This window comes from Pseudochaenichthys georgianus, chromosome 13 (assembly GCF_902827115.2).
Source record: "Pseudochaenichthys georgianus chromosome 13, fPseGeo1.2, whole genome shotgun sequence".
Lineage (NCBI taxonomy): Eukaryota > Metazoa > Chordata > Actinopteri > Perciformes > Channichthyidae > Pseudochaenichthys > Pseudochaenichthys georgianus.
In genome coordinates this window covers 21684766-21701884 of record NC_047515.1, presented here as the reverse complement: position 1 = coordinate 21701884, position 17119 = coordinate 21684766, and the positions used below count along the sequence as shown (strand labels likewise).

The following is a 17119-nucleotide window of genomic DNA, read 5'->3' as shown; positions in this document are numbered from 1 at the left end:
ATAAAAGCTGACCACTACCATGAAGTACTTTGTGTTAGTAGATTTCGTTAAGAATCTGACTCTTAATGGCAGTTTGTGATTTTAAGGCTATTTCAGTGAAACAAGGCTGTTTTGAAACATTTGACAGATTTATGCTTAAATTCTCTGAGAAAGTTAATGCAAGATACACTTTTGTGTTTAAAAGCTGACCACTACCATGAAGTACTTTGTGTCCGTAGATTTCGTACGCGCACGCGGAGATTCTGAAGATGGACATTAGACATTTCTTTAATAAAAAAGACAACAATTCTCAAGTGGTGGCTCACACAACAACCCCAGAGCCACCACCGGAGCCAGGTGAACAAGGTATGTACCTGTCAGTAAACTTACAAGTTATGTCAACATGTAAGCAAAGCATAAATTATAGCTACGTTGATGTTACTTTGAATCGCGCGGGTAAGCTAAACCGTTAGCAAGTAGCTATAGCTAGCCAGATATATTAAATAAACACTTTGTCATACAATCTAAATGTTGTGTTTTTTAGCGTTACTTGGTGATTTCAAAGAAAGCTCTCTGGGACATGTTGACTTACTGTCTGTGTTCGACATGAAGCTAGAAGCTACCTTACATTACACAGTTGATCCTGAGTCCTGTCAGTTAAAGTGTTTCATAGTTAGCTTAGCTAAGCATCAACCTAGCACTGCAATATATATGGATATTATGTGACAGTATTTCTGAGAAAAAGTCAGCTGAAATGGTGGCATAGTTGCTACTGCCTTACGTGTCGACAGCATGTTTGAACGTATTTGCAGCAGTAAATGTGGCTCTGGCCACTGACGTTGCCATAACACACCTGCATTTAAATGTGCAACCTCTTTTTGTGACAGATGTTTGCATGAAAATATAATTCTTCTGATTGATATTTCCTATTGACAGCTAGTTTCTATGTGAACATTATGAGATGGACAGCCAGCTAACAAGCTTTTTATACAAATATTTCAGATCAAAGCCAATCCAGTGGGGCTCCTGAAAGGGGCAAGGGACACTATGCTCCCAAATATTAAGCCTTGACCCGCATCTTAAAATTGATATGATCAAAAAATGATCTGCATTGTCGGATCCTTTTTTCCTCATTATCATGTCAAATTGTACAGCTTTCCTTAGTGTTGAATGCAGAAAGATGACTATTAGAGTATTAAGTGAAAATGACTATAAAGTTTTAAGTAAATATATTAAGTGAATTACTCAAACTGCATTTGTATAGGAATGATTCTGTCCTATTGGCAGATAGCTACTCTAACAGTGATATCTACAAGAGCTGTACATTTAACTATTTTCAATTGGTTAGTATTACATTTTGTGACAGTGTGGTGACACTCATTTTAATGAAGACAAATGTGTGTATCTTGAAATTCATTTATTTGTCAGAGCTGGAAACTGATTGACTTACATACTTGTTTGTGTTTACCCACAGTCATCACAGATGCGCCAAACAGAGTAGAGGATGAAGAAAGGAGAACAGGAGAAAGGGACACACAAGGAGGAGATACAACAGACAAGAACGACAATGGAGACAAAAATGAACAGGAACCCCAGAATAGACAAGAGTCAATGAGTAACATGACTGATTTAGGGACTGCAGATACAGGGACAAGGCAAGTGAGACATCACTGCTTTCCATCCAGCATGTTTGGCCAGCAAAAGAGATCATTTCAACTGCAAACAGCAAGAGATGAGGGATTAATATTTCCTCCTTCCATCCCTTTTTTCTGTTTAATCTGATTACTAACAACTTCTAATAATTTGACATAGTTTATGATTTAATTGGAAAATGAAGTGTTTTTAAATAATAAACCCGTTTCTGATTCTTTGATTTCTTTTTGACATCTGGGTGTTGAGAGATGTATCATATCTCTTAATGTTGCTCTCAAAGTGCACAAGATTGATGCTTTTAACTTCAGTATTTAAAAAAAATCTTCCTGGGGGACCCCAGAGGAGGTGAGTTCCCCCCAAAATAGCACTTTATCTCTGCTTATGTAACTCCGGTGTAGTGTCCCCTCGGCAACAGATCACTCAGAGCTGGTGATTACTTTCCTGCATTTCAATGGACAGCATATAAAAAGGACACGTGAGCTGCATTGCTTAAAGAGCCTGTGACACCATCCCAACAACTGTTGTGCAATGAAATATTGGGCTACTAGTAATCTCGAACCGTCAGTTTAAAAAAGAAAAAGCGATACCGTTTCGTTAAATATCAATAATTTCGAACATCGCGGGGAAATTCCTTCACTCATTTTGAAGTTTTGGGGGAAGCCGGAAGTGACGTCAATGCGGGAACGCTTCGAGAGTCAAACACGGACAAAGTGTGTTGTGTCATGCGTAGAAATGGTGAATTACTGAGTTTAGGCACGTTAATAACGTTTTAATGAAGTTGACTACAGTATATTCATATTTGTCAGTGCTTTCATGTCAATTCGGCGACATAAACACATACATGATCGTGGTGAAGATGATGATTACATTAGGATTAAAAATCGGGAGTGAGAGCTGCTGAATTTCCTCCCGTCGGATGTGATATAACAAATAGATTATTTTTGTGGTTATAAACTCAAGTGGATGAAACTACATTTATTAGTGCTTTCATGTCAATTCGGCGAACATATGATACATTAAATGATGAGTGAGGATGATGATTAAAAATCGTTTGTTTGAGCCGGTCTGCATTTACTGATGAGAAAACAAACCGATGCTTTTTGTAGTTGTAGTACACCAACAACGTGGATTAAACGTGTGTTTTTTTACCACAATGTTGGGGAAATTAATGGATGAAATGCACGGATTATTATTATTATTCCCACTCCGATCGGGACACTAGGTCCACCGTTTCCCCGCAGCGAGGCTCCCCCCGTTGACAGTTTACGTGGGCTGGGTGCAGTGGCGGACTGTGGGTGCAGTGGCGGACTGGCCATCGGGACGAATCTCGATGGGCCGGTACCGAAGTGGGCCGGTCGGATAAGTAACTAGCACATCCCCCATAGGCGGCGCGTGAGGCTCAGGTTTGAGAAGGCTAAATAACTTATTTTACCTGACGCTGCCCGCCTCCGGCGTCTATAGAAAAGAGATCCACTCAGTGTGCGGAGTTTAAATCTCTCAAGTCATATTACAGGATAAAGGAAATACAGTTTAAACTGCCGTATGCAGAGAAGACGCCGACGTGTCGCACTTATCATTCATATTACATCATCAATCAGATCATCGATCAGATAATATCATAATATATCATATATTTCCTTATCTGAGTCAGCTTCTCCAGCCTCATCTGGCCGTGCAACACTCAGTGTCACAGACTGGATGCAGAAGTATTATTTAACACATTATGTTGACGAAACACTCGAGACAAATGTAATTAAAGTCAGATCCACTCGTGTCTTAGACGTGAACGCGCTCTCAGCTGGAGAGAGAAACCCTGGCTTGATTTACCGAGTTGATAACCAGCGTCGTAGGACCGCTTAGCGAGATCTCGTTTGTTAGTTTGTTGTTGTTAGTTTGTTTGTTACTCAAACATATCCAGGGTCTGTTGAACTGGCTTCGTAGTACAGGGCACAGGTGGCTAGCAGCGCTAATGTCAAAGACACAGACATTATACATTATATTTGTATTTTACATCCCCCACTCCCCCCGTTGACAGCTTACTAGCGGTACCGAAGTGGGCCGGTCGAGAGTCCCGGGATGATTTTTAGTCCCAGTCCACCACTGGCTACATGACCATATGATCGCCCATATTGACGCACCTCATTCCTAAACTTAGAAGATACAACATAAACCGATCCTTCAGCCTCATATGAGCTCTCAGACATGTTAAACATTAACCCGTCATCGCTGTCTGAGCTTGCTGCTGTGTGCGCCGTCGTGCGTTTACATCCGACTGTATATATATATATATATATATATATATATATATAAAGGTTTACATGCAAATGCTGGGATCCTGGACGGTGCAGCTGGAGCGCTGTGCCCGCAATGACGTCACCCATAATTTGGCGGGACTTGAAGAATCCGCGAGAAGATCCAGAAAATTGTCAACATTGAAGGGCAGATTAATGGTTATCAAAGTACAAATATCCAAAATCAGTTCAGTAACGGTTTTCAAGGGGACAATATGTACTCAAATTGATGGGTTTGGATGATGGGGGAAAACCGTGTCACAGGCTCTTTAAGAGATCCTCACATGCTATCTCTTTTACAAAATAAGTGTCCAGTCAACAACAAAACATCAGTGATCGTATAGTGGTAGTATATTTTTCACAAGCAATGTGAAACATTAAACGTATACAAACTGGTGTACAAAACTCACATACCTGCGTTGATCTACTGGAGTGTCTCTACTCTTTCTTCTCCACATCTCTTGTCCACCATCAGAGATTGCAAACATTTCAGAAACAGCTAGAGGTAGGGGACAAACAACTTGTTCGCTGGGCATGTCAAAAACCTCCCTGCTTTGATCAAGACTTTAGGGAGCCTTTCAGCCCCTCTAGCAAAGGGACTGGAAAGCAAGCTTTGAAAATGCAGTACCATCTACATCAGGGGTGGGCAATTATTTTTCCCAGGGGGCCAAATGAGCAACTGAAAATATTTTGGAGGGCCGGGCCAAAATGCCGAACTCAATTATGCATAATATACATTTTATTTCTATATAAAAAGCAGTAAATGGCATTGTTTTGACCGCTGGTAAGAGTGTATGTTATTATTTGGCAATTAAAAAGGTGAGATTAGCTTTCAAAAATATCATTTATTCAAATGTAATTTCCAAAATGTGAAACATTTGACTCATTTTCAGTCACATTAATAACAAAGGGCATTTTGAGTTTCATATACTATTGAAACAAGGATTTTCTTAGCTTTCTAAAGACATCACATCATCTTTGTAGCCAAAATAAACAAGACATATCACTGAACTGTGTAACGAAAAGTGTCCCAGTTTTCTAGCCTTTTTGACTTGACATGCCTATATTAAACATTTAATGTTTTCAGAACTGTGCAAAAAAAAAAAAAAATCATCAAGTGTCCCATTTCACTTGTTATATTTCCACATTTTAGTGTTCTTCAGTTCTTTTTTTTCATTCAGTGTGAGAAATCCAGTCTCTGTTGAGCTTTAACAAGTCCATCAAAGTCAGGTTGAATGTCTGAGGTGGAGATGCGAAGCACAGCTGACAGATGTTCATCAGTGAGAGAGGATCTGTACCTGGGACTGAGAATGTCTGTTCACATGTGTAGGTGGATCCAAAGAGAACCAACATCTTCTGAGCATGTCTCCTCATGTTTGGAAAGTTATCCTCCTTGAGAGCAGAGTAGAACTCTAGCAGTGATGCTGACTTAAAGTGCTCTTTCAGTAGTGAATCAGACTGCAGGTCAATGAGTTCAAGCTGAACCTCAGTGGGTGCACGATCAACACTGCAGGTAAAGGGAGAGGAAACCAGCTGCATTTCACCCTCAACCTTTTTGAAATCTGGAAAACGCCTTGAAAATTCATCATGCAGGATGAGTACCTGTGCCGGTGATCAGCTGATGGTTTGACTTCTTTCAGGGTTTTCATGTGTTCCATATTGTTGCTGCCTAGTTGCCTTGAAATTAATTGCAACTTTGTCATGAAGGCTTTCACATGGCTCTGCATTTCATGAGCAACAAGGCCCTTGCCCTGCAGTTGTGTGTTCAGTGCATTCATCATTGCAGTCACATCAACAGCAAATGTTAAATCTGCCATCTAGTCCTTATCAGACAGCTCTGGGATGGTTTTGCCTTTCATCTCACAAAACTCTTTTATCTCTGATTTCAGAACCCAAAACCTTTGTAGCACTTTGCCCAGGCTGAGCCATCTGACAGCTGTGTGGTACCTGACATCCCCATGTTCGCTCTCTTGCTCCTCCAACAGTGAAACAAACAGCCTGTGATTTAATGCTCGCGCTCTGATGAACTGTTGTAGTAACAACATCAACCACATGGCTAAGTGTTAGCACTGACTTGCACAACGCTTGCTGATGAATAATACAATATATAAACACCCATTTCTGCTATGCGTTGAGTTCACTCACTTTACCTTGCATTCTTTTCAAAAGCCCAACATTTTTCCCTGTCAAATTCGGACATCCATCCGTAGTGACACCTGCCAGTCTGTCCCATTCGAGTCCCAGTTTGTCCATGCATGCGTTTACCTCGGTGAACAGATCACTCCCCGTTGTGGTTCCTTTCATTGGCCGCATTGCTACCAGCTCCTCCGTAAGCTTGAAGTCGCGCGTTATCCCCCGGAGAAATATTAGCAGCTGGGCTGTGTCACGGACGTCACAGCTCTCATCCAAAGCCAAAGAAAAAAAGTCGAAGCTTCCCACTTCACTTTGCAGCGGAAACTCCAGATTCTCTGCGATGTCCTCCACCCTTCTCGTCACGGTGCGGCGGGAGAGCGGGATGTTTTCAAACGCTTCTTTTTTCTCTGGGCATAACAGTGCTGCAGACTCGACCATGCACTCTTTCACAAACTCCCCCTCCGAGAATGGCTTACTGTTCTGGGAGATTTTGTGTGCTATCACAAAGCTGGTTCTGGTCGCTGCATCTCTGTCTGCATGCAGCTTTGTAAAACAGCCTTGTTGTTTTTCTAGCTTTGCTAGTAAATCCGTTGATGTCCGCGCTGGTTCGGCATCAGTCAAGTTTTTGTATTTCGCGGCATGGTTCGTCTCGTAATGCCGTTTCAAATTGTACTCTTTAAACACGGCGACATGCTCCCCACAAACCAAACACACAGGTGTACCCTCGACTTCAGTAAAGAAAAAATTAGTAGTCCATATTTGTTTGAAAGTTCTGCTTTCGGCATCCACTTTTTTTGGCATGAGCCGACATTTTCGAATTTTTCAGAGGTGACAAGGAAGGTAGACACCCATTTCACGTGCACAGTTGACGTGCACGATTGCGTGCACTGTGAGAATAAATGGGCTTCAAAATAAAAGCAATGCGGTTTTAGTCCACCCATAAGATAATTAGAAAATATGTTTTATTTTCTAATTATCATGTAATCTTTCGCGGGCCGGTCAGAATCATCCCGTGGGCCGTATTTGGCCCGCGGGCCGTACAATGCCCAGGTCTGATCTACATGCTGTCATGTTCCAGACACTGCTCTCAACCACTCAGGGCCTGCACAAATACCTGCAGAAAGAAACAATTGACTTGGTGCAGTCAGTAGATTACAAAACAGCAGTTGAGAACACACTGAAAAGTTACCGAAGTAACGAGAAAGCGCACATGAGGTCTATGACAAGACCAAGGCCCTGTGCAATGATCTTGATATTCCCGAAACTGTGACACAGAGGAAGAAGCGTAGAAACATGGAAGACTTTGTAGTCAAGGCATAATGTGGAGCAATGTGAAACATTACACATAAATAAACTGGTGTACAAAACTCACATACCTGCATTTCAATGGACAGCATAAAAGGACACGTGAGCTGGGTTCTGGTGCTCAGATTAGCTATTGATGATCACGTTGATAAATCATATAAAACAAATAGCCAATCACACAAAAAACATGTTTCTGTGACTGTGAGCATTAAACAATTAACATTAAACTAAACAAACAACAGTACATTATTGTCCTTATAAAATAAAAACATACATTTTGTCCACCGAGATAATACAGGCACCTTACCCTCAAGAGATCCTCACGTGCTATGAGAATCTCCAACAATCCATAGCCGTAATAAAGCTAATGCAGGCACACGTTTGTGACACCAGATGGCGCAATTTTGTATGTGCGTATGGGGAGTCTTGCAGTAGAAAATTTGACTGTAGCGCCGCCACTGTGGGCTAAGCCCCGAATGTTTCCAGGTCCAGGCGACGCCCCTGCCATTACCTAATAATTACTTTACCATTCCTTAAGCAGTGTGTGTCCCCTCAAGTAAAGTAATGCATCAAAAACAGTAGTTACCCATTACCTAATGATTACCTTACCGTTACTAAAACAGTAGTTACCCATTACCTAATGATTACCTTACCGTTACCAAAACAGTAGTTACTGTCAAGCCCTTGGGTATATTTGCAGTTTTCCCCGCTTGAAAGGGATGGTACAGTCCATAGGAGGTTTTCACTGGGTTTCACTTGTACAATGACCACAACTTTGTTTCTTTTGAGTTTTTCTTTACTTTGGTATTTGTTGTTGCAGTACAGCTTATGTTGTAAGGTAAAAAACCTTATATGAAAAATAATTACTGTAAATACAATGCACATCAAATAATAAATGAAAAAATACATGCTTTACATATACTTTTTAACACTTGTGAATATTGTTCTTACTTTCTTAATGTATTTTTATAAATTATGTTTTTAAACAGTTTTTAACTTATGCAGTCTCATTAAAAATGCAAATATAATAGACTGAATTATTAGCAGCATGCAAACCGTTTTTACCAATCTACATATCTCAATAAACAAAACACACTCGTTTTTAAATCAACAATCATGTTGCTTTAGCTTGAGGACATCAAACAAACAAATGACACTGAACTAGAACGCACGTTCTAACGTGCGCCATGAACGGTAAGTTGTATGACTTGACTAAACACACAGTTCGTCTCTCACCGGCCGCTTCTCCAGCTTTTTATGGCTGCACCAGTGCTGCTTCTTCGACGTTTATTCTGCTGGTTCGTTGCTGCTGCTGGACGCACGCTCTTTAGTTTGTCCCTTTCCTGCTTTGATTACTGCACTTCTTTCAGGTGCGGTGCTTTTAAAGGTGCAGCGACGCTGATTAACAATTAGAGACTGATTTCAGACAGCTGCCACTCTGTCAATCAGCCCGACTTTTTAACCCCTTGATCTCCTGTGAGGATTTTTCAAGTTGACTTCACAGTTACCAATTACCTAATGATTACTTTACCATTCCTTAAGCAGTGTGTGTCCCCTCAAGTAAAGTAATGCATCAAAACAGTAGTTACCCATTAACTAATGATTACCTTACCATTCCTTAAGCAGTGTGTGTCCCCTCAAGTAAAGTAATGCATCAAAAACAGTAGTTACCCATTACCTAAAGATTACCTTACCGTTACTAAAACAGTAGTTACCAATTAACTAATGATTAGCTTACCATTATTAAAACAGTAGTTAAGCAGTTTAACAAACAAACAAACACTGTTGATGACAATGACGGATCTACAGCCACTGAAGTTAGTTAATGAGTAGTTCCTCAGTAACTAAGGAGTAATTAAGCACATTTTGTGTACCTTATTGTAAAGTGTTACCAAAAAATAAATAAACTACCGAGTGTTTGAAAGCGTACAACAGTTGTATGATATCACTGCCCTGTCTAAGACACGAGTGGATCTGACTTTAATTACATTTGAGTTGAGTGTTTCGTCAACTTAATGTGTTGCTTAAAATAATACTTCTGCATACAGTATGTGACACTGTAAGTGTTGCACGGCCAGATACGGCTCAAGAAGCTGACTCAGATAAGGAAATATATGATATAGCCTATTATGATATTATATGATCAATATGTGATATGATTGATAAGTGCGACACGTGTTGGAGCAAGGAGTGATCGGAAACCCACCTCGGCTCTGCGTGTCGTTTGGTGAGCTGGGTCAGAGTTATAAAGGAAGGAATTCAGAGCACCAGAATAAGGGTTAAACAATAATCTGTTTTAATGATAAACAACAATACAATACACTTTAAAGAGGATGCCCCTTGCTCTGGTCCGCTTGCCGGGAGATCTCATCATCTTGACGGCAGGAGGAAAAAAGACTGAACAACAGAAGATATGTAAGAACAACAGGAGGAGTTGTGTGGATGCTCCTCCCAGAGGGGTCATCTATTGGGCGATATAAAAACGACAGCCTGTCACAGCGAATCATCGCGAGCCAGCCAGGAGAAAGTGTCTCTTCAGTTTGAGGGCAAAACAAACACATCTGGTGTTCGCTGTCTCACATTCTTGCAGTTTGGACACACACACATTTTCTGCATAGATTTCCCTCTCTCCGGCCCCCTCCCCCATCAGTTCAATACACACAGCTCCACACACCCTTGGCATTTTAAAGATATGTCTAAGATATAGTTGTTTATAGTTGACTAATACAAGTAAGTTACTTTAATATCAATAATAACGAGGAAAACATTACCTCTGCTCTCATTTCCCTTAGCATGTGTCACGCACACTCATTTAATAATGCAGCCCCTCACAAATGTCACATGTTTTTCCCCTCTGAAAGCTATGTGAATTATTTAATTAACAAAGCTTAACTGTTCCCATACCCTAAGGCCTGCATCTGAACTTTATTCCACCCCAAAGTCAGCTTACTTGGAATGAATACATGTATTGATAATCCAGGCCCACTATTGTCTCCAGGCCTCTTTCTGAGCCTTGTAGGAAATGAATCATTAATTTAACAAGACTTTAACTGGATTATATCTGTGGAAGATCTCTCTTGGAGTTCCCCTGTTAATTGCAAAAACCATTGATGATTAACAAAGAGACTCATGGGCCCCTCTTGATATCTGGAAACTGCAACAAGACTTTCTGCCATTCAATTTTAACACACTTCTTATATATCAGGTGATATAATCTTCAATTCCCCCTTTTGATCTCAAAGAGATCAACTTACACAAGGCATTGTGAAACATAACCACTGTCATTCTTTTCCGCTGTGTCTGTCCCCCAACATTATACAAATCCATCAGAAGCTGGGATTTAGAGTACTTGAAACCTTCATGGAGACAGAACACAACTTTCCATGGTAGTGAAGGAACTATTAGAGGGACAACCTGAGTACTAGAAAGCCGTATCCTTGTGTTGGTGAATCATCAGGGTCCTCCTCCCCCTCAGAGGAATACGCCAACAAGGGCATTTGGTATGGAGGGGGAGGGGCAGCTTTCCTTCAATGGTGGAACTGATGAATCTGATCAGAGAGAAGTAGACTCCTCTGCTTCCTCGTGATGTCCCCCAGCCTGCTGACTGCGGCTTCTGGGCCACCTGCTGGATGGATGTCCTCAGGATCCTGCTCCTCCAGTCCACTGATGGCTGCTTCCGGGTCGAGTCGTAGACGAGGGCCAAGTCCGTCCTGATGTCGTGTAGGTTTCTTCCAGGGGATTTCCCCGCCGCACACTGGCTCCAGTGGTAACAGTTGTCTCCCTTTCCTTCTAGGCGGACGGCATGGGATGTCCTCTGAGTCACTCTGTAGGGGCCGGAGAACCTGGGGTTGAGCCACTTGGGCCTGATGACCTTCAGCCAGACAAACTCCGCTATGTTGGCCTTGTGCCTCTCGGGTCCCCCTTTGGCGTCAGCAACCTGTGTGGAAAAGCCTGATACCAGCCCCTGAAGTTTCTGGAAATAAGGTTTCGAACTCATGACCTCTACTTCCTTTCCTACGCTCAGGGATCCTGGGCCCGGGAACTGATGGCCATGGGTCAGCTCAAATGGGGAGAAACCTGTCCCTCGGTTAATATAGCTCCTGTTAGACATAAGGGATAGGGGCAAGTCGTCTAACCATTTCATGCCTGTCTCCTCACATGCTTTGCTGAGTTTCTGTTTGATGTTCTGGTTCATCCTTTCTACCTTTCCCTGAGATTGGGGGTGATAGACGGCTCTGAAACTTGGACGGTTCTACTGTGCGTAGGTCATGGTTGTTAGGATTATGTTTTACCCAGGCGCAGGCAATGACTGAAGATGTTTAAATAGTTTATTGCTTCGGAGACTCAGGCAGGTTTGGTGATTATGGAGGTCCGGAGTGGAGGTAGGCAGTGAGAGGCTGGACTGATTACAAGGCAGGCAGGTATGATGCAGGAAGAAGCAGACAGGTTGGCTGGAAGCTCTGGTGGATGATGGCCGAGGGATTGCACTGAAAACACAAGAGAAACTAGTTACAAAAAGTACGGAATTACACGCAGACAGGATAACTGAATGGGCAGCCAGGAGGATGTAATACCACTGGTGTAGAAAACAATCTGGCGGTGAGTTGCAGGGAGACTGGAGTAGATAAGCTGTGTCCTGATTAGATGATGAGGGACAGCTGAGTCGGACGGCCAGGTGAGAGCAATCAGGCTGCTGCCTCCAAGGAAAACCACACCCTCTCCACACACAGGGGAACAAACAGGAACACAGTTTGGACCGTGACAATGGTTCTTGAAATGGCTGCCCTTGTCTGACCTCACTTTCCTAGGAAACGCATGTAGTGGAATGTAAAGCGTGAGAACTTGATCACTGAGTCTGCATCCTCGTTATATCAATTCAAACAATATTTAGCAACATGTAAACATTCATCAAACAGTATCTTATAGACATGGAGCAGGTTAATTCTAAAACTGTCAATCAATGGTCAGATTGAACATCCGAGTTGGGGCGGCAGGTTTCTTTCAGTCGCTAAATGAAAAATGTAGATTGTGAATTTACAATCCCCCTTTTTACACATGAAATCATGTGTAACAAAATCCTGTATGGGAAGAAAACCTTCAGGTAATAATTGATTATAAGAAAATACCAAACATTATTCACAAATGTACATCCATTATTTTCCACAGTAAACACTCCAGTGAAATGGAGTGTTTCTCTCCATCTTTCAGTCCTAAAAGAAACAGAATCTTCATTTTTTAGTTTGAGCTTCACATTCTGCAAACCTCCACCTCCTGTGGGAGTGAAATATCATCAAGTAGATTAGAAACGGGTCACAAGTGCGGTTTTCCAATTTTGTGGAATTTTAGGAAACCTCTCATTTCCCACAGAGCCCCAGAATAATGTGTTAGTCCAAAAATATGCTTGATTAGTCATTGTTTTAAATCATGCAGTTGCACTGATCACATGCAGACATACATTCACACTCACACTGTCAGGTTGTAAAGTCAAGTTTGGTCAGGTTCACCCCAGAGTAAGTCATTAACAGTGCCTTTCTCAAGTAACACTGTCGGTCAGGGTCAAAGGTCATTTGGTCTAAGTCTTTTTGGCCACGTGTCGTGCTCTGCAGAGACTTTGATATTTCAGCATAGGCCAGTGTCCTTTGTCTACAAAAATCTGTCATATATGGAGCGCCATCATTTATTAATTCACAATTACAACTACAATTTTCCAGACATCTCTAACTTTTCATTGGGACAGCTGTTTCCCACATTCCCTGAAATGTGTTAGCCAAAAATTTCACTTCCTTATCGTACTACTACTGCAGTTTATTAACACCTAATCTATATTAAAATGTCCAATAGATCTATTTCAGAAACTTGTGCATATAATTATTTTCTTGAGTCAAAACATCATATGCATTTCATAGCTCATTATAATTCTGGTCCACCTAAAGGACAATGTTAACCTCTTTAGCAGTGTGTGGAACCTTGGGTGTCCGGACATGCTCCATCACTCCCTCCTTTATCAAGGATTTAAAAACAGAAGTCATTTCATACCTACATCTCAAAGCCCTCCTATGGTAATAACTATGCTACAATGGTGAAATCAATACTTTAGATTGGAATACTATATTTGGCTTGGCTCTCCCTTTAAATACCATACGAATACAGATTTGTCTTATAGAGTGGTCCCTAAACCTATCCCTTTAATGGTGATCAATATTGTAACAAATTAGATCACTACTTTATTCACACATGATTAAAAATCTCTTAAAGAATAATTTGTTAACATGATGTAAAGATTGAAGAATATGGTTCTACTCTGTCATGTTTCCCCCTTTATCCCTTAGTGTGTTTTAGGATGATTCTCATTTTACTTTAATAGTTTCCTCTTTACTGCTATTTTTAATTAACCAATTGATTAATTCATGGGTAATACAACTTTTTATCTTCACTTATTTATCAAGTCAATTCAATTTCTTTAAATGTGGTTCTTTTTATTTGAATAAGTGTGTTTATGTGCAAACTCACTCATTCCGATTGATTCCCTTCCCCTCTCCTCTGGTTTATCTCGAGCCGTGACCCTGGCCTCCTCACATTCTGCTTGCCCAACTCCTCTGATTCTGACTCCTCCCCCTTTGTCCATCAGCTCTTGAATCCATTCGCTGTAACTCTTTGAGGCAGCCATCTGCCCAGTTACATCTGCAGCCCCCATCATGCCACTGTTCTTGTACTGCTTTGCATTTCATCTCCTCCTGTACAGTGTCTTTGCTGCTTTATGGAGCTTTGGTTCTGGCTGCCACAGGTGGAGATTGTTCTGGATGCAGTTCTTATTGTTGTTGGTTCAGCTCTGGTTCTCTGTCTGGTCTATTGAGAAGGAGCAGTCTCCTGCTGGGGATAGGTCTTTGTTTGCTCAGGCGGATCGGGGTCTTAGCCGTCTGACAGGTAGAGAGAGAGAGTCCAGGTCTCGGGACGCATTACCTATAGAAATTCTAACACACTGAGGTTAAATAAATCCAACTCTTTCCACCCTGTCTTTTTCTAATCATACTATCTGTCTTGGTTGTTAAATGCCAAAATCAATGTCTACTAATGATATTACGAAAACTCCCTCTAAAAATTGCCTCATCCATTGCTACATATTTACCCAACATAACTTTTTCAGGAAACCATTTTCTCCTATAAATTGAAATACCTACATGTTTCAAGCATCACATATTTCACACACTACGAAAGAACATCTCCATATTTTCTCCAATATTCTAAATCCCACTATCACTTAGAACAATAGTAAACCTGGAGAGCACACTAATCAGATCACAGTAATTAAATTTGACTCAAGTGTAGGCCTATGTCTACTCTCTATTATAATTATTAATATTATCACTTTTTAGTGAACACTTAAAGGAATTATTGGTGGAAAAGTTTACTCACAAAATGAAATCGTCATTACTAAAGCTAAAACCTAAAGAAATCATCACGGAAAAGTTTTCTTTCCTTATCACCTAATTGTTTCAATAAAAACTAAAAAGCATTGTGAACACTCCCACTATTGAAAACATCTCAACACTTTATTTCATCTGAGCACGAATGTTTATGACCGACACGCCCTATTAATCCAAAATGGTCTTTAATGGTATCAATTGTGAACTTTCTTAATATTAATTGTAAATGCAACGTATGTTCTCTTTAGAACAAAGATAGGACAGTAGCTGCTGAAACTGGTTAATCGCAATTTTCTGTTAACCTAGATAAGCATGTTGTTCTTATATCTAGTAAATATATTTTTATTTCATGTTTACTCACAAAACAATATAACATTTTCCAGAATAGCAGTTAACTTTATACAAGTTTTACTCTCTCTGAACTCTTCAAAACATCTTACTATCTGTCTCTCTCTTTCCTCACTGCCCTGCAGCTGCCTGCTCCTGTCCACAAGCTTCTCTCATCAATCACCTCTTTGTGTTATCCAACAGTGTGAGATGGCTGGAGCAAACATCGTTCGTGAAGCACCTCTGTCATGCTTAACCATGAACAGATTCCTTCTGACTGACAAACTTATAAAAACCTCTTTTTACTTTCCCTCAACGTTACTATATGTAATATTTTTTCCTTGAAATATAATTAAGTACAATTCTTAGTTAATGACAAATACCATGGTGTTCGCAATGCAATGGTAATAATCAGTCCTCAAAACTTCTCATAAAAACCACTATGTGACGTAAGTGTATCCTACAAAAACTATGCTAAAAACAACAAATTATAGTATCTCATTTATTTCAATATATCTACTACTTCAAATCACACATTGATCTATTAATTTTCAATGCATTCACTCCAACTTTAGGTCACTCATTGATCTTTCACTCCTTGTTTTAAATTCAACGCTCAGCAGCCTTCGTCCAGGCATTAGAGAAAAAGAACAAGCAGTCACACTCCGGGCTGCTGCTCGGCAATTAGAGCAGAAATGGGGAGAAAAGGGGGGGAAGATACTTTCACAGACACCCTGGCTGGAGCTCTCAGGCTGTCCAGGAGAAGGGGGGCTTTCTTGAAACTATGGTATCCTTCCATTATGACTTTGTATGTCTTTATCTGACTAAGGTTGATTTATGTTCACTAATTCTATTATATATATTCACAGCTAGTTATATTCCCCGTACAGTCTATTCGGCCTTTATAGTGCGATGTATATTTCCTTTATCGTCACGTTTAGCTGGTTAGATTTTAACCCAACAGAACAAGAGATAATGAGATCCGGTCATTTCAAACGGCTTTTGAAGGTCGCGTTCTCCTCTTGGAATTTTTTTTTGTACATATAACTCACCTCCAGCTCCTATGAGCCTTGGATTTGTTATTCTGATTAGTCATGGATAGAGACTCAATACTCTACTTGACTTCCCCAAGAAGTATACCCTGTGGAGACTCGGTACCTCCACTAGGCGCAGGGACTGTTATACCCTTCCAGCCGTTAGAGACTCCATACCCTACGCTGAAATACTTCGCTGCTTCACTTTTAGCTAACAAGTTATCCGTATGATTCTGAAAAATCTACGGGGCCTTTCACCGTCCTCTTACACACCTCGTTGCTTTATTTGTATTATATAACTTTCCTACTTATCTAACATATGTATTGTATTGTTTAACGTCAAACTAAAACACTGTGAATGTCTTTGACAACTTTAAATTTAGTTTAGTTCCGCCAATCACAGATCTTTGATAGAAAACAGGCATCTGTTTTACCTCTTTCGTTGTCAGGGCCCTCGCGGTCGCTGGTGTTCCCTCCTCTGAAAACCCCACACACAAACGTCGAGGTCACCATTTGTTGGAGCAAGGAGTGATCGGAAACCCACCTCGGCTCCGCCTGTCGTTTGTTGAGCTGGGTCAGAGTTATAAAGGAAGTAATTTGGAGCACCAGAATAAGGGTTAAACAATAATCTGTTTTAATGATAAACAACAATACAATACACTTCAAAGGGGACGCCCCTTGCTCTGGTCCGCTTGCCGGGAGATCCCATCATCTTGACGGCAGGAGGTAAAAAGACTGAACAAAACACACAACAGAAGATATGTAAGGACAACAGGAGGAGTTTTGTGGATGCTCCTCCCAGAGTGGTCATCTATTGGGCGATATAAAAACGACAGCCTGTCGCAGCGAATCAGCGCGAGCCAGCCAGGAGAAAGTGTCTCTTCAGTTTGAGGGCAAAACAAACACATCTGGTGTTCGCTGTCTCACATTCTTGCAGTTTGGACACACACACATTTTCTGCATAGATTTCCCT

General features: G+C 40.9%; 1 protein-coding gene across 1 annotated transcript; it reads right to left on the bottom strand.

Moving 5' to 3' along the window:
• Window positions 1-9689: 9689 nt before the first annotated feature.
• Window positions 9690-16851, bottom strand: LOC117457797 (uncharacterized). Its single transcript, XM_034098029.1, has 4 exons — window positions 16806-16851; window positions 16581-16716; window positions 11936-12079; window positions 9690-11848 (listed from the first exon to the last, which is right to left on the bottom strand). The coding sequence occupies exon 4, from the start codon at window positions 11554-11556 to the stop codon at window positions 10783-10785; it is 774 nt and encodes a 257-aa protein (XP_033953920.1). The 5' UTR covers window positions 11557-11848; window positions 11936-12079; window positions 16581-16716; window positions 16806-16851; the 3' UTR covers window positions 9690-10782.
• Between the last annotated feature and the right edge of the window lie 268 nt (window positions 16852-17119).

Excerpts from the sequence above, each read along its gene's own strand:
- LOC117457797 (XM_034098029.1), bottom strand. The coding sequence starts at position 11,556 with ATGAACCAGAACATCAAACAGAAACTCAGCAAAGCATGTGAGGAGACA.